Here is a 25,254-nt window from a genome sequence, read left to right on the forward strand (position 1 = left end):
ATGGATGTTGTCTTTTGATGTGAGACTGGCAGATTTAAATTTATTGTGCCAGTTTGAGGAAAGGGCTGTTCAGAATTTTGGGGATTTCCAGGCTGGGGACTACTGTCCCCATGCACTGGAAATCTGGGGAAAATTCAGACCTAGAGAGCTCATTTCCTGAGTTCACCAGCTTCACAAATTGCAGACTTCTGGAGATTTTGAAGTCCTGCTTGATGGCCTGAAGGGGAGCTGGCAGTTTGGAAATCCTTCAGTCTGTGGGTCTGCTATGAGCTGATCCCTTGCAGACTACCTGGGCAGCTTTGCTCTGCAGGCTTCAGGATGTCCAGAGTTCAGGCTTTCCGCTCTTAGAATCATAGAATCATTTTAGTTGCAAAAGACCCTCAAGATCCTTGAGTCCAACCATTAACTCAACACTGGTACTAAACCGTTTCCCTAAGAACCTCATCTGCACATCTTGTAAGCACCTCCAGGGATGGCCAGTCTCCCACTTCCCTGGGCAGCCTGTTCCAATGACCAGCAAACCTTTTCTGTGAAGACTTTTTTCCTAATATCCAATCTGAACTTCCCCTGGCACAACTTGAGGCTATTTTCTCTTGTCCTGTCACTTGTTGCTTGGGTAGTTGTAGATAGTGATAAGGTCTCCCCTCAGCAGCCTTTTCTCCAGGCTGAACAGCCCCAGCTCCCTGAGTTGCTCCTCAGACTTGTGCTCCAGACCCTTCACCAGCCTCCTCACCCTCCTCTGCACTCTCTCCAGCACCTCAGTGTCTTTCTTGTCTTGGAGCCGGCCAGCCTGTGGATATATTGTCTCAAAGGCAGCTGATGTGATAGGGAAGAGATGGATGCTGCATGTCCTTGTGTGTCCCAGAAAAATGTGTGATGAATGTCCAGGACTGGAGATTTCGTGTTTCAGGGAGCTGAAGAGCTAAGGAGCCACTGCAGGGTTCTTCCAGACTCCCATGAAATGTTTTTATTTCCACAGGAAAACTGGTTTCTTGGAAAGCTTTACTGATGAGAAGTAAAGATCTATGCAAACTGAATTAGTATAAAAGAACCTAAATCGTAGTCATTGGATTAGGTTGCACACTTTTCTGTTTGGAATATCTTTATAGTTTATTACAAATTATATTGAACACATATAGTAGAGAAAATCCCAGTTAGAGTGATACCATGTACTTTTGGAGTTGTGAAAAATATTGATTAAATTCTTTCTGTGGCTGCAGGTCCACACGTCTTTACAGTATTAAATGAAAGGTGTAAGACACTGAACAATTTATCACCCAATCACAACTACAGCTGCAATGGTAATGCACGTTTTTTTGAAAATGATGTTGTCAACCAGGCCTTCAGCATAATAACAGATCATGGTGGTAAGTGTAATGCTTATTTTTGCTTTATTTTCTACATATTTCTGGAAACCCCTGCTATGAATCCTGCTATCTCTGTTTCCTGGGGTTGAAGATTTTTGAGCAGCATGCTCTGCCACTCTCAGGTTCTACTCCAGCTCCTGGTCTCCTGCCCTTGTGATTTTTTGAGTGCAGTCACAGTCTTGCTTTCCGTCTCCAACCCCAGTCTCAGTCTTCCAGGCTGATGCCTTCCTCTCCTTCCCTCAGAGACTGCGATTTTTTATTTTTTTGGAGCATGGGAACATGGCCAAACATAAGGAAGTTTGAATGAAGACCGAAAAAATGTACAGACCTAGTCAAAAACAAGTGTTAAATTGTTGGTTTGAAGAGATATGTGATGAAATAATTGTATCACAGTATCACAGTATGTTTGGGATTGGAAGGGACCTCAAAAGATCATCTAGTCCAATCCCCCTGCTGGAGCAGGAACGCCTAAGTGAGGTCACACAGGAACATGTCCAGGCGGGTTTTGAATGTCTCCAGAGAAGGAGACTCCACAACCTCCCTGGGCAGCCTGTTCCAGTGCTCTGTTACCCTCACTGAGAAGAAGTTTTTTCTCAAATTTAAGTGGAAATCATGTCTCCAGATAAAATTATATCTTTTTGAAAGCATTGTTCTTAGAAATAGCTTAGGGATTTTTTTTTTTCTGAATTAAGAAGGAAATGGGCCTAAATCAAGTAACCTGCAAATAAAAATTCAGACCAAATATTTAACATTTATTAAAATTATAAGGAAAGCAAAACAATGTATAATATTTGGACATGTTGGACAATTTTAGTAATATGTGATATTGCTGTATTCACCTCATCCTGAATTAATAAGATGTATGAAATTAATAAAATGCTTTTACATATACTCATTTTATACTTATGTATAATTTATTTGAATGAAGTAGACTACCAAAAATATTACATGTTGGTATATTGATTTAGTATACAGTGAAATTTAACGTAATCAAAGTAGGTAAAAAGAGGAATATTTGGCATTTTCATTCAAACATTTCCTTCACTCCCTGTTATTTTCCTTTTACAACAGTTCCAGAAGCACCAGAAGACCTTACAGTAGTTTCTCATGCCAGAAATGTATCAGTTGAATGGAAGCAACCTAGTGACATTTCGAAGGGTCCTATAGATGGCTATGTGGTGACATGCAATAGCACAGACGGACGTAAGTATATGCCCCTTTCAATATTGAGTAATTCAGTTCATGTTTTAATACTTACAGAGCACCAAGCATGATGCACTGTTAAACCATATTGGAATATCTTCAAACTGTGCGTAAAATAGACTTGAGGTTTTTTGGTGGTTTTTTTGTTTGTTTGTTTGTTTGTGTTTTTTTTTTTTTTTCTTTTTTTTTTTTTTGTATAAGTCTCTAAGTTTCTTCCCTTGAGGTTGTTTCAGTTGAACCATATGATTATTCAGTTTACCATTTTAGTACACAACTCTGACACTTTTCAGTTCTCGTGCTTCTTGTATGGATTTATGACAAGATCGTCAGTCGCCTGGTCAGCTCGTAGCATGGTGCTCTCTGTCTCAGAAAATGCTGCTGTAGCTGGTTAATATATTCTCTGAGAAGACAGGGACCTGGCTTCTGAGTAACAGCAATGCATGTGAAAGTCAGGGGTCATAAGTATGTTAGTTACCATATACATGTATAGATAGGCAAAGCCAAGTGGTTGTCTTTTGCTAAATGGTTATTCTTTTCAGATGTGCTGCTTTAGGCCACCTTACGTTTAGATGGATAAGTCTGTACGCATTATACTGGGACTATGTTTTTCAGATGTTTTGAAAATGAAGAGCCTGATACATGATTTCAGGGAATATATGTCAGGTTTAAGCTAGTTCTGGATTAATTTATTCTTCACATACTGCATGTTTTGTAAATCTTGGCCTGCCACAGGACCCAAAGGCTGTCATGCCCCTGTGCTCCCCAGATACAAATATTCTCTCACAGTCTCCATGCCCCGAATCTGACCACTACTCAAAAGGGTGGCAGCCCCACACACCAGTTTCTGTGGTTGGTCTGGCTTGTTCAGTGCAGGAGACCGAGGTACTGTGCTGGGTGCAGGGAGGTCACATCTGAAGCAGCCAGAAGGAAACATGAAGGGGCTGTTGCTCCTCAGTTCCCCAAGCCACCACCACCGCAGCTGCAATGTGGGTAATAGCTTCATGCATGTTGCTTCTCATGCAATTTGCTGTCCTGCTTGCCGATCCTGAAAGCACACAACTTCCCTCGCATCATACCAGAACAGACTTGCCCAGTGCACAGAGTGACTTCTGACCTCTGTCTACTAACCCCTTCCCAAGCTGAACACAGAAGAAAGCATCAGCTTCTCTTTATCAATGCACTTTATGTTAGGTTTTGATTACACCCATTTAAATGACATACAAAACCAGCGCAAGAACAAAACAGAACAAACACACAACTTCCTACCTTTTTGAATGGGGAATGTATTTCTTCCTTTTCCTGAGCCTTCACTTAGCGTTACTATTCAATGCAAAGCGACTAATTACAAGGTAATTAAAATAGAAATATACCTGACAGTGGTTTCAGGTAGCTCTGATGAAGTCTTAGAGTTTCTGTGGCCTAATATAAATTTAATTAATTTAATTAACTTCTTTTTTATTTTTTTTAAGGATATGTCTACGTGACTAACCATGTTTGCCAGAATTTAGTACCTTATGAGAAAGGTTCTGTATCTGTGACTCCATATACAAAAAGCAAATATAATAATAGTAAATTGATGGGAAAAACTGGAACATGTTACTTTGAAACAAAATCAGCAGGTAAGTCTCTTGTTTGCCAGCTGTTGTGAACAAGGGTGATACTAGCACAGGGAATACGTACTTTCTTATTGTACTTCATTATATTTTATATATGTTATTATTATTAACCAAGAAACTGATCAACATTAAAATAATTTTATTGACATTCACAAAATTAGTGTTTTTTTAATTTATGTTAATATATTTTTAATTATGCATTTAGTATTAGAATTTTGCTTATATATACTAGATTAAAAAAAGAAAAACTTTTGCATTCATTTGAATTTTTTGATAAGATTCTGGAAAGATCTGTGTCCCAATCTAAAGAAAAGATTCAAATTAAACAAAAAGACAATGAAAACCATTTCTTTTTTCGTTGTGGCATGAATGCTACCCAGATGTGCATAATTCACCTTCTGTTCTAGACTTGCCTGTTTGATCAAAGCAGACCTGCATTCCCCTGGCTGCGCCAATGCTGATGTCTGTTACGGGTTTTGCTTTGGATGTACATATGTATATGTACATGTACATTTTCCCCCCACTTTTAATCTTCAGTTATAGAGCCTTGTACTCTTCTAATTCTTCTTTGAGATAGAAAATAAACAAACAACCACCCTAAACCCCGCATATATCTAATTTCTTCCAGTACTTTCAGCCCTAGTTCCACCACCTCTAGACTCAGCTAATATAGAGAAACAGCTATAGGGAAGCTATGATGGTTTATATCGGGTAAGATACTAGATTAATGTTTCCTTTAATTTCATTGAAGAAGCAATATATTTTTTTTTTTTAGTGAAAATGAAATACTATTTTTGTGCTAGTGATGTAATGATAATGTAAATTGTTGGCTTTTTTTCCTCCCTACTACCAGGAACAATTAAATATTTTTTTGCTTTTTAGCCCTCCTGAGAATTATGTAGAAATGGATGTATTAATATAAGGACATTAGATCTGACTGTTGTTTTTATAAATTGTGTTTCTGTAGAGCTTTGGGAAATACAGGGACTTCTGGCAGACTATTGTTTTTAATCTGAATCCTATCCTTGTGTGGAATATATAGACCTTTTGTATCCAGTTTTATAGACAATTAATGAAAACATTTATCTTCCTATTACTCTGGTTATTGAGCTAACAAATTTTAGTTTATAGTTGAAAGAATATACAGATCAAAATTATCAGCTAGAGCCCCAAGGGGAAAAAAAGATGATAAATTAATTGTTTGATAATGTAAACCATTTGATCTGAGACTTAACTGAAAGAGAAATTGAAAAATGTCTTTAATTTTTAGACAAACCTAATTTGAGCATGATCGTGATTTTTCTCTCTGTGACAATCTAGTTAGAGCATATTATATTTGGGAGCCCTCACTTTCTGGGTCTCCACTCATATTTTAATAACTCAGGTGAAGATTACTGTCCAGGACATAAGTTTATTGGTCTGGAAAACATCCTCAGTTCCCTTAATTTTTTAGAAAATAACAAGTTGCTTGCCTTCATGAATTAATGGTATTTATTAAACCTTCTTCAACTGTTACAGCATTTGATAATATGATCAAGCAGATAGCGGAAGAGTTTTATGTCTTCTCGAACAAGAGATTGTATCAATAGAGCACAACTCCTTGGAAGCAGAAAACCCCTACATTTTATGAAATATTGTTTAATCTTCCACAAACACATTTCCTCTAGAAATGTTCACTTTCTCCTTGTCACAGCTCTTTCAGTGGTCTGCTGAATAGGAATTTAACATCTGCCCTGTGAATAAAAGTAAGCAGATACATCATAACCACACATAACCACACACTTAGCCAAGTAAAATATCCTGGCGCTGCCACCTGGGGTGTTTGATCTGCTGATAAAGCCTCACACGTCTTAGCTCAGTATATCAAGAAAAAAGCAACTGCCTTTTACATTTTTTTCTTTTTAATTATTATTTTAAACGTGCTAGCTTGCAAATGAAAGGTCTCTTGGTCTGTGTCCTTAATCTGAAACCCATTTGCTACAACACACAAAATCAGAGTTAGAAAACACAGATTAGACTTAACAGACTCCTTATGATTAAAAAGTAAAAGATTTTGTGGGTTTTGGCGAGCTCTAAGATGATGTGACACTTTAAGGAAAAGAGGATTCTATTCCAAATATTAAAATATATTAGTAACTCCTGGTAGGAAATTTCATTTGCAGAAGTTTTAAAACATACCCTCACACAGAAAGCTGTTTGTTCCCCTGTCTTGTCTGTTGTCCCATGTTCCTCAAATGAAAAAGTGATGTCAGGCACAAGAGGGAGAGTTCCCACCGTGTTATCTTTGCAGCCTGTCAGGGGAGCTCTGATCTTCCCAGCCTTTTCAGTTCTGCTTCACATTTTTTCAGTTCAGATAAATCTATGGTTAACTCAAAATCGATTTTATTTATCTTACTAAATTGGAACCAAAATTTTTAAGACAGAAAATGTATTAAATTATTAAGAGAGAAGGTAACAGATGTACATAAACACATACAACTGTTGAAATGTTTGGATTGAAATGATGAGAATAGAACGAGTAACAAACACTTCTTTTGTGAATAGAACCACAGCCAGTGATTGATGTTAATGCAACATTGACAGCTGATAATGCTGTCCAAATTAAGTGCAAAAGTCAACAAGTGTATGGACCAGAAAGAGTATTTGAATTGACTTGGGAAAATGGTGGAAAAGAATACTTCAATAACAGTTATTGTGATTTTAAAAGAGAAAATCTCTTGTACTTGACAAACTATACATTTACGGTAAGTAGACTTCTTAAATTAAATGTATGTAATATTGCTGTATTTTCATTTTTTAAGCACATTACACTTGATTTTAGGAAAAAAGGCAAATATGGGGGCAGAGGAGTTGATGTATAGGCCACAGATGTAAAGAAGTAGCTATTACTTTGGAGATAAAATGCATATGTGCCTAGCTTATCAAAAAACCCTTTTGTGCTATTCCATATTTGTTCTGACAGCATGAAAAATGCAAGCTAAATAGATTGCTTGTACTTGGGACAGAGAAATTTGGGGTTTCCATAAGTTTTCAAATAGGTTTTTTTTAAGTATAACTGATACTTCAGTGTTTAAAACACATTTCATTTGATGAATGTGTGAGTGTCACTTTCAATCACAAGATAAACGTGGGATTTAAGTCTTGAGGTAATTGCTGAGAAATAAATTATTCAGAATTTTTCACTGTGAACATTTTTGATGCTTCAGGGACTCGCTAGTGTAAAGCAGTTCAGATCCTGTTGCGTGTCCTTGCATCAGCCTTTTACGAGCCAGTCATTGTTTCCATACAAAATGTATCATATTCTGTTTACAAGCTTCATTTTTCTGAAGGTTTCCTGCTGTTTACTCTTCTTTCAGGCATTTCACCCTTCTTGCATTTGTTGTTTGCAAAGCCAATGGTCTTGTGTGATCCCCTTACTGTGGCCAGTAGGAATATTTTTTATATTTTGATAGCTCCTCTCAGTAAAGTTTAAAATAATCAGTAGGAATGACAGTTTTATTACTTTTAGGAACTAGTTTCACTCATTTTCTACAATCTTCTCCGTGTCTTCTTGAGGAAATGCAGTATCAGAGAACCTGAGTAGACTAGGTTTTGTTCCAAGGCTTTATCAGTACTTTTCCAGCAGATTCTGCTCAGAAAACTGTATTTGGAAAACGGCAGTGAAGTCCTGTAGGAGCCAAAGATGCTTGCATTGCCCCCTTAGTAAGAGACTCCTGTGAGCTTTTTGTACAGCACTCGCAGGGATCAGTTTGCCTTGCAGAAGAAATTGGCTTTTGCTTGTCTCTAAACCTGGTTCAGGTTATGGAAGGCTCAGGAAAATACAAAACCAAAACAAACCAGATCACCCGCGAGAGCTGGCAGATGTCACGATTCCATTCTATCTGCACACTGAGCAGTGCAGGGAATAAGCAGGAGCTGGCCTAGAAAACTTGCTGCACCAGGATTCTGACTTTTGCTATTTGAGAAGCTTCTTGCTTGTTTTCTCTGCCACCCCTGCCACTCCTCTGGGTGTTGCATCTTACCATGGCTTTCTTCCCAGGTGCAGAATTCAGAAGCCATCAACCCCCTGAACACATCGGCCTTTGAGAGCAGGGGGTGGGAGCTGGGGCACAGCCCTTGTGTCTTCAGGAGAGGTTTCTCTTAAGGGACTGGGTAGGCTCAGGAAGAGCTCAGCCTGCAGTCCGCAATGGGCCTCGAAGCTTCTCCTCCCCTTCAGATGATTTGCAGCAGGAGAATATTACTGATAAAATCACTATTATTCAGTCCTGTTAGTGTTCTCCACTGTTTAGTATTAAATCTAACTTTAATCATAAGATTAATTTTTCTTCAGAAGAAAAGTATGCAATATTTGACATACAAACTTCAAGGTGCCTATTAGATCTGATAGAAATTTCCATTAAGGTAATTTAAAAGACTGATAATTGTAAAATATATTATGAAATAAAAACACATCTAAACAAAGTTAGTATTTTAACACCAGTTTAAGTATTCAAAACTTAATGTTACAAGAAAGCAGCTTATTTAAAAGTTTATGTGACTTACTTTCCATACAGACTTGTATTAAAAATATCCAATTCAGTTGACTGTTTGTATATATAAGCAAATAAAATAAGGACATTTTATTACATATTACATATTACATAACTGTTTCATATTTGAGAGATTCAATTTTGATTTGATGATAGATCTGGTATTTTTTTTCCTTGATTTCCATCAATTTTGATTTTGTAAAATGTCTCCTATTTTGCTAACTTTTTTTCCAAGCATCTACATATTTTTGGGTCTAGATCGTGCTGTAAATTAGGTGGAAACCTGAGCTGCATTATGGCTGGCTGTACAAAGGTTGATAGTAGATACTGCTGTCAATGAGACTGATTCATTACAAACAGATGGATGTATTTTGAATATGCACTGTGCGTTGCTTTTAAAACATTTTATGCAGAAATTTTTGCTTGTTGTATCTCAACATCTCTATTTTTCTCACCCACTGCATGCAGATCTTAGTGTATAATGGAGAATATAGAGGGCAGCCAGTAACGAAGAGTATTAGAACCAGATGTAAGTAAATATACACAGCATTTTTACTTTTAGATTTCAGCATAGTGTGGAGTAGTAGTGTAAATTGTGAATTTAATTACAAGTGCTTCTAATCAAAAATCCAAACTACCTACTTTTATACATCATAGTTGTTCTGCATTTGAAAAAAATAATGTCCTAATTCAGCACTAATGTAACAGATGATGTTTACAAGACATTGACGGTAATTCAGAATTATTACACCGCTGTGCTTTCTTCAGGAAACATTCAAATGCAACTAGAAATTAATTTCTCTAACTTGAACTATTCACTTTAGGATTACTTTCTTGTGTTCAGATCCTGTATTTCAGGAGTTGAACTTGTGTAACTTGCCAAGGATTCCCAGCTCCCAGATCAGGAGCAGCTGGGAGCTCCACTGCTCAGGTGTACAGATCACACAGAGCAGTAGAGAACCATGCTAATGCTCAGCCAGTGGGTCAGCTGTGGCGTTTTGACAGGTGGACATGAAGAGCTCCAGTTTTCTTAATGAAGAAATAAAACTTCCTTTTCTGTGAGCTTGGAAGTTTCTGGCACTGTGGAATAACAAATTTAAACTAAACACTTAAAAATAATTGAATTGTTTTGTTCTTTTAATTTTTTTAAAAATTAAATTTAAAAAAGGAAAATATCATTTTAAAATGTATTCTTTTTCTCTTGCTAGATAATTCTAAAGCACTGATTATATTCTTGGCATTCTTGATTGTTGTGACATCACTCGCTTTACTACTGGTTCTGTACAAAATCTATGATCTTCACAAAAAAAAGCTTAGGTAAGCTTCGTGTTTCTCTCCCTCTCTTACATGTAGGGGTAGAGGGAAGGCTTTCTGGTTTTCCACAAGATTTCCCAATGGGTGTTGCAAAAATGTTTCAAATTGGATGTTTCTTTAATACTGGGAGAAGACATCCCTTTAACTTTTAATCCTTTAAAAAGAAACTCAGCTTTTGGTGTTTTTTCTGGGAATGCAAATACAACAAAATAGTTTTAAAATGTCTCTGCTATATCCTTTCTCGGGGCGCAGAAGAGCTGATGTGCTAGAACAAAATGTTTGTCACTTGTTTTGTGAAAAAATATTCACAGATATCTGGAAATCCTTACCTTTGTGATTTAAGTTAAAAATAATGACAATAATACACACTTTATTGGAATTCTTTCAAATGCTTATTCACCAGAAACCATATCTCAGGAAGGGTTTGAGTATTGCAGTCATCTCTAGGTGACTTGGCAGCTTGGGAGGACGGCAGGTGGTCACTGCCTTCCCTGAGGGCTGTGCCAGAGCCCTGGAACTCTGGGAACGGCTGCCGGGGCCATGCTGCGATGTGTCAGGGGGCGTTTGCTGCTGTTGGAGGTGGAGGAGTTGGGGCAGTTTCTTCAGAAACTTCTCAGCACTTTGGCAACAGCAGAACTTGGGGATTCATCTCTTCCAGCTTCTTCCAAAACACCTCTGCATGGGGACTGTAAGGCCTGTAGCGCTGTTGTTTCAGAGAGCTTGTAACACAGTCTGCTGGTTATGAACAGTTTTGGTGTTCACATACAAAACTGCTTATATTTAACTCATTGTCACATATATGTCTTACTAGTCAGAGCTTTTACAGATCCTTATGCTTCTTGCAGCAATTCTTCTGAAGGTGTTAACCTTGTTACAGGTGAGTATCTCTATGTATTTGGCTAGTGGAAATAAAATTAGCCATGTCTTGCTGCCACCTTTGAATTGTTTACATTATAGGTTGTATAGATAGATTACATGATAAAGCCTCATTTGGAGAAAAAGAACGCTTTGGTAAATACGCAGTAGAGGTATTTATATTTAAATGGTCTGGAAGTTTACCAGTGTTTGAAAAAACCTTATTTGTTATTTAGTTACAAGCCCAATTTTGTTACCCCAGACAATGGCTGTTATATGTTTAACCCTGAGAGTAAGTCCAGAATCAAATACAGCTTCAACCTGAATTTCCCTTTCCAGTGTACCTTTTTCAAAGCAAGAATTTAAACATAAGCTAGTTGGGCTTTACTGCGAAATTTTGAAGGCTGCCAAATCCCAAAGACTGAAATTGAACATTATGTGCAACCTTTTGCACAGGATTTCAAAGCCTATGAAGAAAGGCAGAATCAATCAATACCAGAAATCTTCAAGAAAAAATAATGTATGACATTCAAGCCCACAGAAATTAACTACATTGAATGGGAAGTAATACTATGTTGATGTTCAAATCCATTTGCTTAGACACACAGTTGTTAAATAAAAAATGTATCTTTTCAATGTAAATTAAAGATGAGTAAATGTGTAGTTAAGAATGTTAAAACTTGTTCAGTCATTAAAGATAGTACTACAGTTTATTGCAATTCAGAGAATAAGTTGGAGAAAATCTGGAAAAGTAGGTGATGGATGTTGTTATATTTGTAAGTTGTTTGCACAATAGTCCATTTTAGCACTGATGATATATGATTAGAATGAAGTAGAGGGTAAGACCACGTAACTATAGTGGATGTTGGGGCTGTTGCCGTGACCTGAACATGAGAATCAGCACTTTGTACAAAAGAACTGTCAACGCAGCGTCCCTGCATGTGGTCTCCTCCAGAGGTGTCTCCAGTCAGGCAGCAGAGCTCAACAAGCTCTGCTGTTCCCAGCACCTGTTTGCTCACAGCTGGCTGGGACACCACCATATTTTTGGAAAAATATTTGAAATAAAGAGGTTTGTCCATTTGATAATTTATCTGACATTTCAAGAATCATGTTTACTAAAAAGTAATTAACATTTGCAAAGTCTTTGTTACTAAATGTTCAACATATTTACACAGTTAAAGATGATGACAGGCAACTTCTGAACATAGAGCCAATACCTTCGGAGCAATTGCTGGACACGTACAAGAGGAAGATTGCTGATGAAGGAAGACTTTTCTTGGATGAATTTCAGGTTTGTCATTGGCTCAAAATATACCATAGGTTTGTAGCCAGGTGGTTGGAAGAATTCTGTTCAAGAGCACGCACTGTTTATATAGATAAATAAATAAATAAAAGAAGCCAGACAATTGAGTGAATGCTCATCCAATATCAAATAGGCTTCAGTTAATTTTGCTACCAAGATATCTTCATTATAAGATTATGGTACTTTTTTTTTTCTGAAGTTGTTTTTCAGAAAAAAAGTATTAAATACATGGTACAAACACTTCTCATTCTGAAGTAGCTTTTAATGCATATTAACACTCTCTCTTACTGCATAGCCATGGGGATAAAAATAATGTATAATTGTGGAGATATATATTATTTACACTGAGGGAAAATAAATTTGTTTATTTTAGAGATAAGAAATATATGAAGTAGTATCTTATGAAACAGAATGTTATCTTCCAGACTTAGTACCAAATTTTTTCCATAAGCGTTTGACTGAAAGCAGAAACTATTTTAAATATATGCTTACCTAATAAAAGAAACGTTGTATTTTACAGAGTATCCCTAGAGTTTTCACTAAATTTTCAATAAAGGAGGCCAAAAAAAGCCATAATCAGAATAAAAACCGTTACATTGATATCCTTCCATGTGAGTATTTGTTACAATTTATGCATGTTATAGAAATATTTGTTTTCTCAGTGCCCTAATATAATTATTTTGTTTTAAATTATTTAAACAGATGATCATAACCGTGTCGAGCTCTCAGAGATCCCAGGAGACCTAGGATCAGACTATATCAATGCAAGTTATATTGATGTGAGTGACTTCTACTTAAAAAAAGTCTTAAGCACTATTGGAGAAATTCTGTAGTTTGTGTATTTCATGCATCAAACACCTTTAAGGATTTCCATTTAAGTTCTTTCCATCTTCGTAATGTATTCGGTATTATTGGACTGTTGCATATTGAACTTATTTTTAAAGTTGCAAATCTTTTAAGTTGTTCATGCTTCATCCTTTCTCAAAGTTGATTATCATTGTACCTTTTGTAGGGCTTCAAAGAACCAAGAAAATACATTGCTGCACAAGGTAATTTTTAACCTTAAAAGAATATGCTTCCTTTGTTCACCCATTTTTGTTAGAGAGTAATAAAAAAAGTATTAGTAAATTTAAATAAAAATTGAAAATCTGACATTTTGAACTTCAATATGAAAAAGTTGCTAATGAGTTTATGCTTAGGGAGTTTTGTGAAGATGAACAAGTTGTACTTTAAAGGCAGATTTCTCATGATGTGTAATTTTACATCAAAAGTTTTCAGATTTCATAGCTATGCACTAAATAAATATATGAGACTTTTAAAATGTTATAACCTAATGGCAGCAGTCACAATGATATCAAGCGTTACTTGCATGATGTCTGGTTGACTCTTCAGACTGCATGGCTAAGCACGTCAGGAAGGCGCATGTTTTTAATGTAGCTGTACTCTTTTAATAACTCCCTTAAAATACCTCCTGCTAGGCCCCAAGGATGAAACCACAGATGATTTCTGGAGAATGATCTGGGAACAGAAGGCAACAATTATTGTCATGGTGACTCGCTGTGAGGAAGGAAAGAGGGTGAGAAATGTCCATCCTTCCACCCATCCATCTTTTCATCCTTCTTTTGTCTGAAAACAGAATGGGTTGCTGTGCTGTGGTGAATTACATTTTGTTCTTAGTACTTTGTTTTCATTCTTTGGTGTTCTCTTACTGTGGCAGAACCTATGTTGGAAAGCATGCCAAAACAGTGTTGCCTTGTGGAATTACCAGTCTTATCAGATAAAGTCACTTTAGTCACAGCTGTAAGTAGCAGAGGGTGAACTTCCAGGTTCCAGCTAATAAATCCAGAAAAGGGCTCAAGGTAGAAATCTAGCTCCTCTCAGATCTGGCTTAAAAGGTATGGTTTGTATTTTTCTCCTGTCTATTATCTTCTGATATTCTGGCAATGCCCTCAGTAAATGCTAGGCAGAATATTTTTTCCTTTAACTGGGAAGTTGGATGCTTCTGGCTTGCCTTTGTTCCTTATCCAGGTACAGCAGGGAGAAGGGGTACTGCTGTTTTAGCTGCTTTTAGAGATAAAAAGGTTGGTAGCATGCAGATTTACAGCATTCCCAAGTTGATGTTACAAGCAGGCAGGAGCAACATTCCTCCCTGAAGACTGAAAAAGAAGCTGTAGAAGTAGCTGCAAACTTTTCTGCAGCCTTCAGGTTACAGCAACAGTAGTTGTTCACTTCTTCAACTAGTGTACGGGATTTTTTCCTCATTTTATGTTCCAAGTTAAATTCCATGGGCATACGCTTCAAGTCAGAGACCTGAATTGTTGGATATTTGGAATTATTTAGCACTGACATCCTAAGCAGTGATGCCTTTCCAGGAGAGGACAAGACCTTTGAGAAGCTGGAAAAGCTATACTGAGTTGCCATCTATTTTAAATTAGACTTTCTTCCAGCTCTCAGTTCTCTGTGACTTCGTTGTCATGCTGCTCACCTAACTTCATATCTTCATAGAACAAATGTGCCCAGTACTGGCCGTCAATGGAGAATGGCTCTGCAACATATGGGGACATCATTGTGAAGATCAATGAAAGTAAAACATGTCCAGACTATGTCATTCAGAAACTACACATCACAAATGTAAGTTGATTCAGAAGTGTAAGACTGACTAGGATTGGAGTGTCCCTTTGAAGTCTGTACATATTGTTGAGAGTCAGCTATCAATAGAAGATGATTTGCTGTTTTTCCCTAAGCAACTTATAGTGAAAGAGAAAACTTCTTAGATGTAGATGCCATTCCTTACAAGAAATATGAGTTACAAATATATTTCCCAACTTAAAAATGTATTTTCCATAGTACTCTGAAATTGGCATTTAGGAAGAAACTGTTAATATGCTGTTAATTATAGAAAACTTAATACATTGTGGTTTCCTTACATATTTAGCTTGTTCTACATGTAGAATCATTAAGGCTGATTAATTGCTTTCTTCTATACCTCTGAAATCACATTGGTGGTTCTTTGCTTAATTGAGATCAAAATTTGTCATTTAAGGCTAAATGCTTCTCTCCAGGCCCTTTGCGAAAATATTTCAGTGAAGGTAAATGAAGCACAAGTCATCGATAAAAGCATTAAGACTCAAAGAAAAAATTTGCTGACAGATCTTCAGCAAAATAGTCAAGCAATAGACTCCACCCATCTTTATCCATGATTACAACTGGAAATTCCTATTCTGCGGTCTCATGTGGTCTGATTAAAAGAAAGTTGCAACTTACTGTGAAGACAGTGAGAATATCAGGATGTTAAGAAGTAATTATTAACCAAGACATTGCTCTGTGACTAGAGCAATCTGACATTAGAAATGAGAGTTTGCTGCAGGTTGAGGACTGATATTTTTAGAGCTGTCTTCTCTCTGTTTGGCTGACATCATGTTAATACAGATAAAACTGATATTGGTTGTGGAATCGAAGAGTGTTCCATGGTGAGAAAGTGCAGACTTCTGCAGTTCTGGTGGCATAGTGATGTATCATTCCTGACTCAATGGCAAATACCTGTATGAATAACTGTGCCACAACTGGATAATTCAACTTTGAGTCAGAATTTGGGGGTTAATTCCTGGAGAAATATTCGTATAGCCATACTAAATCTTGGCAAGTAAATGAATGCCATTGAGATGTCAGTCTCTTTTTTTTTTTTTCATAATCGTGGTTATTACATTGTGTGTTCTCACATGAAAATAAGACTCCAGACTTGACATAATTTAAGCTTTAATGAAGTGGCTTAAGAGAGTCAGTCTAATTGAAAATCATAGGTTTTCTTGTATCTGCCTCTAAAAGGTAGAAGTGTGAGTTACAGTTTAAATTTCTTTAAAGAAAACCCCAACCAACAACAACAAACACACACACACACAAAACAAACAAAAAAACAACCAACCAAACAACAAAAAAACCCCACCAAACCCCAACTGTTACACCCTCAACAGGCTGCTCCTGGGAGATGTAAGAGAATTACCAAGCTGTACCCCTTGAAGTAAGCAGAGATACACAGTGGCCAAGTTGTTTATGAATAGAGTGGGGGAAATATACTGTACTCTAGATCATAGGCTAACCTGAGAAAAAAATCTTTATAGCAACACTTTAAACCTCCTGTTTGTCCTCTATTGAAATCATGTGTTTCAGGTTCATACATATTTTTTAATGAAAATTGAATATGAAAAATGTTGTAACCTCAGAAACCATTGGGATTGCAACATTACAGCATACTGCTTGAAATTTCTGTTTCAACATTTGAGAACTGTTGCCCTTATTTTTCTCCTTTGTATGTCTACACTTGATTTTGGCTTTGTATATATATAAAACCCCACCCTCCACTTTGTCTAGGGAAGAGAAAGGACAGCTGGAAGAGATGTCACTCATATTCAATTCACAAGCTGGCCAGACCATGGAGTTCCTGAGGATCCACATCTCCTTCTCAAACTCCGACGCAGAGTTAATGCTCTCAGTAACTTTTTTAGTGGCCCAATAGTCGTTCATTGCAGGTAAATATATATTATTTTTTAAAAATTATATTAATGTTAAATGAACATGAAGTGAAGCTATTCTGAAAAGGAGCTGGCAAAAGTATTTGACTGGTCCCAAATTTTGTGAGTTGATCACTTGAGAGTGAGGCAGCCAAAGGTGCGTTAAAAAGGTTTTCTCCAGGTCAATAAAATCTGAGGTTATGTAGACTTTTGGACCTTTGGAAAGCAGCCAGATAAACTTCCAACTGTCCCGTTGTTACACATTTTCACTTTCACTCTCCTACTGACTATTCTCCTCCAGTGTGGGACTGGGAGGTTCTGCTCCTTAATCAAATCCCTTTGTGCTTTGCAGTGCCGGTGTTGGGCGCACCGGGACGTACATTGGAATTGACGCCATGCTGGAGGGGCTGGATGCAGAAGGCAGAGTGGATGTTTATGGCTACGTTGTGAAGCTGCGTCGGCAGCGGTGCCTCATGGTTCAAGTAGAGGTATTTCACCAAAACTCTGCTCGCTTAGGACTCTCCTTTGCTAGGGCTTCATCAGCATTTCTCAGAAGAGCGCTGCTTAGTCTTGGGTACTGCTACAGTTCAGCTGAAGTTGTTCATACAAAATGTAGCTCTGAAAAACACAGAGAGAAAAACTTCAACACAGTTTTCCAGTTTTAGTAACTTTTTAAGTTTAGGCTTTAAAAAAGGAAGCTAAGAAGAACATATTAGATTTTATAATCCAGCTTCTGGCATACAATTCACAAATGCAAAATTGAACTTGCATAGCCAAACTCCATTTTCAAATTCTGAAAACTCTCTGTCTAGGTGGGATTTTCAGTTGAGTTGAGAGTACAGCAAAAGTTATGGACTGATGCAGTGCATGTTTTTAACTTATTTAATAGTTTTGCAGATCTTTCAAATCTCAATTGTGTATTTATTGAATGACATTACATTTATTTGCAGAACACTTTTCATCCAACACACTAAATATGCTCCAAAATTTCTAGTTTGGAAGCCACTCTGATTTTTAATACTTTTATTTAATGATAATCGTTAATATTGTTAACACTGATAACATAATGGGAGTAATAGTTTCTTACAATGGTTTTAAAAAGTGATGATTTTTTTAACTTCTTTAATAACTTCATTTTTAAACTCTTCAAATGGGAAACGCCAGTCACAGTACATCCTTATCCATCAAGCACTAGTGGAATACAATCAGTATGGAGAAACAGAGGTCAGTCTCTCGGAACTGCATTCCTATCTTAACAATCTGAAAAGAAAAGATCCTCCAAGTGATCCTTCTCTGCTGGAGGCAGAGTTTCAGGTAAATCAGCGTTACGTTCTAGTGCCCTTACCTCTCAATTACATTAGAAAGTGCCTTGCATAATAGTCATGAGAGAGAGATACCATACATAATAGAGCATTCCAGTGCTATTTTATTTCTCTGACACAGAAACAGTTTCTTCACCTGTAGATAAAGCTGGAAAAAAGCTGTAATTAATAAAATTTTATTTCTGCATTTGATGTTAATATTTTTAACAAGGTTGGGGAGCATAGAACGGTTACTTGTGTCTATGTGCATGATTTCTTGCACTATTGTTCATGCTGTAGCAGACATTTTTAAAGTATAGTCCAGATGTGACCAAAGTTTAAAGAATTGAAATAAGAAGTGAGGCACTGGGAGATGAAGGCCAGGTGTGGGTGTCCAGTGGGGACAGTGATCCCAGGAACTGTTTTAATCAAACTTAACCCCAAACATCATCTTTCTTTAGAGATTACCTTCCTACAGGGGGTGGCGGACACAAAACACAGGGAATCGTGAAGAAAATAGAAGCAAAAATAGGAATGCTAATATAATTCCATGTAAGTGTTTTCCATGAACCTTCTCTTATCTGTTATCTTCTGTAAGAAAATCTACTAAATTTTGAAAAGATGGCAGTAAATCACCTTGCTGAGATATATTTGATTGGTTAATTTTCTCAACACTGTAATATTAGAAACTTCTGATAGTGTTTTAAAAAAGAAGACGTGGAGTTTTAAAAACATGAATTATTTGGAGTGTTTATTTCAAATAAAGTGGTCTTTGTTCTGCAGTCAGTTGTGAAATGACTGGCCTTTTTCTGTCTGTTTTCTCCTCCGCACATGTGGGGAGAGCCCCCTTCTAATGCTGTACCTGAGCAGCAGTGTGGCATGACGGTGACATTTTGTCTCATGCAGATGACTTTAACCGAGTGCCCATCAGGCACGACGATGAATGCAGCAAGGAAGGTGAACGTGATTCAGATGATTCCTCAGATGAGGACAGCGACTGTGAGGAAACAAGCAAATACATCAATGCTTCCTTCATAACTGTATGTATTTTGAGTATCCACTATAAGTATTTCACAAACTTTCAGATCAAACAGTATTCTAGCTTGAGCCCTTATTCTCTTTTTGGCTTCAGAAATAGAACAGGGTTTACCTGAATAAGAGAGAAACATCTGACAGTGGATTCGCAAGTCCATTTATAGTTTTCATCATCAAAATCTACATTTTGCTACAGCTATGAGTCTTTTTCCCTTACATAGTCTTGTGCGATGTCAGCTAGTGACAAGAAACACAGAAACAGTTTTTTCGTTTTGCTTGTGAGTGTCTGTGTTATGTTTAAAACCACTAGCTTTCAGACTGGCCTCATGATAACATATATTTCTATTAGTGGGCATCTGTCTATGTACAAGTTGATCCATATTAATATTTTCCCTGTTAGTGAAATGTGAGTATAGTTATTCACATATACAAAACCCTATAAGTTATCAATTTTTTAGTATCCTATATAGTCCCAAAAAGAAGGAGAGCAGTTATTGGTCATTAATGAAGTAACTGATTTTAATGGACTTACTAGCTAAATTGTATTTATCTGAATCCTTTAAAATACTGCACAGTTAGGATATATATTCAGAGTAAATTTATTTTTACTTTTGGTTAGGTCAGCGTGAACTGACTCATGCACCAACTTTGTGTGGTATAAACTCATTTTTTTGTGATCAAATTAAAAAGCTGTTTAGAATTAAATGTTTCAGCCCTTAAAATTATGCTTTGCAGGAAATGGCAGGGAGAGATCTCAGCCACTGCAGCATGAGGATACCTTGTTGTCAATCTGGAAGTGATAGTGTTTTTAGGAGGACTGAGTTTACTGTCATTTGGCACCTAGAATTCCTGTAAGATCATTGCCCACTGTGATAAGCATATTCTCCCTATAAATAAAAGCGTTCATTACTTTATTTCACTGGGTATTCTTTAAATGGCAGTGAGTTCTGTTGCTTGACAATCACAGTTCAAACGAATTAAAGAAAAAAATATTAAAAATTTCTTTTATAGGGTTATTGGGGTCCGAAAGCCATGATTGCAACACAGGGACCACTTCAGGAAACTATCTGTGACTTCTGGCAAATGGTCTTCCAAAGAAAAGTCAAAGTCATTGTTATGCTGACAGAGCTGAAAGAAGGAGATCAGGTAAGGGCATCATCTTCACACTGACACATTAAGGGTCCTCTACATGCAAAGAAAACACTGCACTGCACTCTCCATTCCCTTCCACCAGTTAAGCGTGTTTCATGGGATGAGGAATTTGGATTTCCAACATAATTTGTTGTATTATTTACTTAGTCTACTTCCTAATGAAGTTTTGAGGGGAAGAGTGTATGGTGCTATATTTTGAAATATAACGACACTCCTACTTTAAAGTCAATATGTTCTGTAAGTGCATGTGAAAGATAAAATAAAAGGAAGTTTGAATGGTAAGCACCAACTTGTACTTTTATCTATTTTAGGAACTCTGTGCACAGTACTGGGGAGAAGGAAAACAAACATATGATGGCATAGAAGTTCAAATGACAGATGTCAACTCTTGTCCTAGCTATACCATACGTGCATTTGATGTTACACATCTGAAGGTAAGAGTTTCTTTGCAGATTCCAAAAGGAAGATGTAAATTTATTTCCCTTTTATAAACTTAGTCTAAAGAAAGCGAAGGGACAGTTCCCACTGCACTTACCTCCTGCTCTACAAAATGGAAATACTTTTGTCTTTCAGATCAGCAGCCAATCATGATAAATGCTATAAATTATGTCAAATTTTCCATTTACTGAATTGTTGAGATGGTGATATTGGAGTCTCAGGCGGTCAGCTGTCTTTCATACTTCAGGCATGGATGTCTACCTACCTCATAGTCATGAGGTAGAACTCACATCACCATGCAGTTCCTCAGGAATATAATTTTTCTTTTGTAAATCAGCGGCAATAGATACACTATGTGAATCTTTATTTTAACCTGATCATTGACTACATCTCCACTGTTGTTTTTCAGACAAAAGAAACACAGAAGGTTTATCAGTATCAGTATCACAAATGGAATGGCTTGGATGTTCCAGAAAACCCGAAAGATTTAGTTGGCATGATTCTCAACCTTAAACAAAAAGTCCCAGCCAGAGCAGTCACTGAGGACAACAGGAGTACCCGCAGTGTCCCACTTGTCGTCCACTGCTGGTGGGTCTGAATTCAGCACATACCTTAGCCTAACTCTAAGTTCTGGATATACGTAGCAACCACAATTCTGGGATGCCTTCCTTTTCCCACAAACCTTTCCATGTGTCTGGAGACTCAGCTCTCCCTAGCAGATTCCTTAAATTGCTCAAATGTGACCTTTTTGATTGTAGTGTTGAAAAGTGAACATGCTTCAGCAAGTGTGAGCATGGAGTAGGTGGTCAGAGCTGGCTTCTCCTGCCTGCTACACATGTTTTGGGAAGAAATGCTTGGTTGGAGTGTTCTTGTAGCACACTACTAATGAGTATCTAGCTAAGTTTTTAGGTTAATCTCTCGCTCCAGTACATAAGCCCACTTTTTTTTTTAGGACCATTTCCAGGAATAGGCTTGCATAGAACCTAAAGTGGAGGATAATCCTGCTAAACAATTGTTAAGACTGTAACTCTGAAGCTTTTCTCTTTCCCCTTAGGTAGCCATCTGAGATCTGGGTAGTCTCTAGATAAACTGTGTCTTGCGTGTACAGATATTCTTAATAGTAACAATTTCAGTCCAGTAAAAAATGTTTTGGAAATGTAATTCATTATGTAGACTTTAAAATGTACCTAACATTTAATCAGAGGACTCACTGATTTTGCGTGTTAAATTTGAATGTACATTTTGTATCATCTTCTAGTGATGGATCACAGCAGACTGGTGTATTTTGTGCTTTAATGACCCTCTTGGAAAGTGCAGAAATAGAAGAAGTAATAGATGTTTTCCAAGTAGTAAAATCTCTTCGTCGCACCAGGCTGGGAATGGTCTCCACCTTTGTAAGTAAATCTTGTGAATTACCAGAAGAAATTATGAGATTACCTATGATGGTTACTAATATCCTCATAACCTTATGCATCATTCCTGCATACGGAACACTAATTCTAATCAGGATGTTCACAGCCACTCACCACTACTTGGGAATAGGCCATCACTGGTAAGAATGGAGGAGGCTGTGAGATGCCCAGAGCTGTAATTCTGCAGTGCCTTTGCAGGAAGGTGCATATTAAAAAATTACAAGTGGCACGAATTGATGCTTCTGACATTGCTTCAGGGACATGCGTGCACAGTGTCCCTTAACTTCTGCAGTTAGGAGGCTAACTCCCATTTCACAGCCTAGCAGCCTCTCGTTTTGTTTGAATCACTCCCAGGGAACTGTGTCTGTGGCAAACACTGCATTTGCTAACAAACCAGAACTATGAGTCATCAGTATGCGGCATGTTAATAGATTACTCTCGTAAACTCCTTACAACAAGTGTTATTTACAACTTAGGTACTCTAAAAAGAGGTATTTTTGATACTTTGTGGATAAAGAGGGTACTGAGTGACTCAACTTGGAACATTTGATGCAGGTAGTTACAGAGACATTGCATGCACATGAAGTCAGAATAAACTGCAAAAGCAATGCTCTGTATGCCTGTGGAACTGTGGAAGCTGTTTTATATGCTTAATATGCAGTCTTACATGTTCAACTATGTGTTCCGTTTCTAAAATTCAAGAAAACAGAGAAAGAATGGGTTTAGTCTTGAGCTCTGAGCATTCCATTCATACTAACTTCTTCTCTTTATATTTAAGGAACATTACCAATTTCTGTATGACACCATTGCCAGTGCCTACCCTGCACAGAATGGACAAATAAAGAAGAATAGCCAGCAGGAAGATAAAATTGAATTTTGCAATGAAGTAGAAAAAACAGATCAGGAAACTGATTTGATCACTATTGATGTTACTCCATCAACAGCGGCGGAAAATGAGCCTTCTGAAGTATGTGATGATTCTAATGCTGCAGATAGCACTAAGGGAACAGAAAGCTCTACAAATGGCCCCACAACTCCAGTTCTAACTTAGAGGCTATACTAAAAAGGAAAAAAAAGTGCTTTTTCATGTGCAAAAATCTTAATATAAGAAGTATAAGATTTGTTCCTCTTCACACCTTTTTTTAGAAAACATTTACTGCGGTACCAATTTTTCAAAGGTACAAATTTAAAGAAATACTTGAAACTTTTAGAGAGTGACAAAGAACTGTGAAAGTTTAATTTTTATGTAGATTTGCTTTTAATACTTCTTCAGAAACCTTTTCACTATTTTCATATTTTTCCTTTTAAAAATATGTACAGTGTAATACTACGCTGGACAGTGGGAAGGAATTTTTTTACTTCTATAACAAGGAGAAAAGCAACTCAGAAAAACAAGGTTAGTGTGTTGCAAAAACAGGTCTGTCTTCAAAACGATTAGCAAGTAAATTAACCCAGCTGGTAGGTATATATGCCAGCGTGTCAGGAGTGCTGACTAAGCACTGCTTTAATAATACTCCATGGAACTTGTGGGACTTTGCCAAAGAGTTTACCGTTTACATCATGGGGCAATTCCAAGGAATTCAGATTTACAAATAATCTGGATGTCCTCCTGTATCAATGTGGAATAGAAATTTTTGCATTTTTCTAACATGCCTCAAGGTGTCCTTGTTGCTCCACATATATTAATCTGAGATTTCAGTGTTCGACTCCAAGAAGAGTTTAGAGATTGGCGTTTGAATGATTGTAACGATTCTGATAAAAACCTCTTTCTGTTTACTCTTAGAGCTTACAATACTGTGTGCTTGCACATCTGTTTCTTAGCTTACTGTTATTTAAAGGGATCGCTTCCATGAATGCGTCTGAACTGTTTTCAGAATTGGAAAATACTTAGATGCTTTTCCTCCAAACCTTGTAGATTTTAATTGGTACAGGATTATTTTTTTTCATCATGAAGTTTTGTATGTTACAATTGCGCTATTTTTACCATTTCTTGCTGGATTTTAGCTCACTGTTTTTAGAAGAAAATAAAAAATAATTAGTAGTTGACAAAGTGGAAATTATTTTGTTCTATTGGACTCTGCAAACCGATCATTTTCTTCTAAATGCACAGTCTTGTGTTATCCCATACATGGAAAAAATTTACAAATTTCAGTAGGAAAACACACCTTTTAATTTTTATAAAGCTGCATGAAGCCAGGTAAGTGTCATGATTCTTTCATTACAGAGGAAGGAAAACTCATTTTTCTTTTGCATGAAGTCATTAAAGGAACAATCACTCAGCAGATTCAGTGCTCCTGAATCACTGCATATTTCTAACCTCTCTTTACAAAACATAATCAAAAATACTTAGAGACCATGTAAATAACATGTACAGTTGCACTTGGTTAAAAAATTAATTTAATTTTGCTGTTACTCTAGATCAAGTATTTCATTCACAGTTATCAGCTCAGACAAGTGCTTCCTGGCAGTCTTGCTTGAACACATGTCAGCAAACAGGGACCGAGGCAGTGGGACTCCCCTCGACTGGCAGCTGAGCTGCTTTTCCAACTGAAACTCTGTGAGGTGATAAACTAACAAAGGTGAGGGAATAACCTGTGGAGGAAAAGCTCTCGAGGCTAAATGTGAAGGTAATCTAAAAAAACTGTATGCTCAAAACCTGTTGGCTGTTTTTAGAGGAATATGTCGAAATGGCAATTAACATATCCATGAAGATCAAAAGGTTAAAGAGCCTTAGACGCAGATTGACTTACTGGTGGTCATTGGATGGCAGAGAGCAATTGATTTCTTCTTCTTCTTCTTCTTCTAAGATTTGGACACTGTAAAGCCTCTCCACCTAGTTCAGGGAGTAAAATAAAGAGGTCAGTGCATCTGCCTATTGTAAGAATGTGGAGACAGAGACTAGTCACACTTTTATGAATAACTGAAAATATTGGCAACATTTTAATTTTGTGTAAATCTGAGGGCACTAATACTCTTCATTTCCTTGAAAAATGGCTCTCCAGCTTTTTAAGCTCCTGCAGCACCTGAGCTGTAAATACTGGAAGTTTGTTGTTTTTGTTTGTTTGTGGTTTTTGTATTTTTTTCTTTTTTTTTTTTTTTTTTAGGGCGGTTTGTTGTTGTTGTTTGTTTTTTTCTTAAGATGTTTTCTAGAATTATTTCAATGTTATTTTGAATGCATTTTTTTTTTTTTAATGCATGCCAGGTTAACACTTGATTTGTGC

The 25,254-nt window shown here is 36.9% G+C and overlaps 1 protein-coding gene across 38 annotated transcripts in view; it reads left to right on the plus strand.

Moving 5' to 3' along the window:
• PTPRC (protein tyrosine phosphatase receptor type C) overlaps positions 1 to 24,083 on the plus strand; it is a 114,613-nt gene extending 90,530 nt beyond the window's left edge. For all 38 annotated transcript variants that reach the window (XM_065072392.1, XM_065072361.1, XM_065072367.1 and 35 more), the window contains 23 exons: positions 1,221 to 1,367; positions 2,439 to 2,570; positions 4,040 to 4,189; positions 6,731 to 6,930; positions 9,184 to 9,244; positions 9,924 to 10,032; positions 10,875 to 10,906; positions 12,060 to 12,175; positions 12,708 to 12,798; positions 12,890 to 12,966; positions 13,200 to 13,236; positions 13,666 to 13,763; positions 14,693 to 14,818; positions 16,556 to 16,713; positions 17,048 to 17,183; positions 17,860 to 18,009; positions 18,458 to 18,548; positions 18,903 to 19,036; positions 20,043 to 20,177; positions 20,495 to 20,617; positions 21,031 to 21,209; positions 21,880 to 22,015; positions 22,812 to 24,083. In XM_065072392.1, the coding sequence (XP_064928464.1) occupies positions 1,221 to 1,367; positions 2,439 to 2,570; positions 4,040 to 4,189; positions 6,731 to 6,930; positions 9,184 to 9,244; positions 9,924 to 10,032; positions 10,875 to 10,906; positions 12,060 to 12,175; positions 12,708 to 12,798; positions 12,890 to 12,966; positions 13,200 to 13,236; positions 13,666 to 13,763; positions 14,693 to 14,818; positions 16,556 to 16,713; positions 17,048 to 17,183; positions 17,860 to 18,009; positions 18,458 to 18,548; positions 18,903 to 19,036; positions 20,043 to 20,177; positions 20,495 to 20,617; positions 21,031 to 21,209; positions 21,880 to 22,015; positions 22,812 to 23,084 (2,891 nt within the window). In that variant the 3' untranslated portion in view covers positions 23,085 to 24,083. The remainder of the gene's footprint in view (positions 1 to 1,220; positions 1,368 to 2,438; positions 2,571 to 4,039; positions 4,190 to 6,730; positions 6,931 to 9,183; positions 9,245 to 9,923; positions 10,033 to 10,874; positions 10,907 to 12,059; positions 12,176 to 12,707; positions 12,799 to 12,889; positions 12,967 to 13,199; positions 13,237 to 13,665; positions 13,764 to 14,692; positions 14,819 to 16,555; positions 16,714 to 17,047; positions 17,184 to 17,859; positions 18,010 to 18,457; positions 18,549 to 18,902; positions 19,037 to 20,042; positions 20,178 to 20,494; positions 20,618 to 21,030; positions 21,210 to 21,879; positions 22,016 to 22,811) is intronic.
• Positions 24,084 to 25,254: the final 1,171 nt, after the last annotated feature.

Source organism: Columba livia, chromosome 8 (genome assembly GCF_036013475.1).
Source record: "Columba livia isolate bColLiv1 breed racing homer chromosome 8, bColLiv1.pat.W.v2, whole genome shotgun sequence".
NCBI lineage: Eukaryota > Metazoa > Chordata > Aves > Columbiformes > Columbidae > Columba > Columba livia.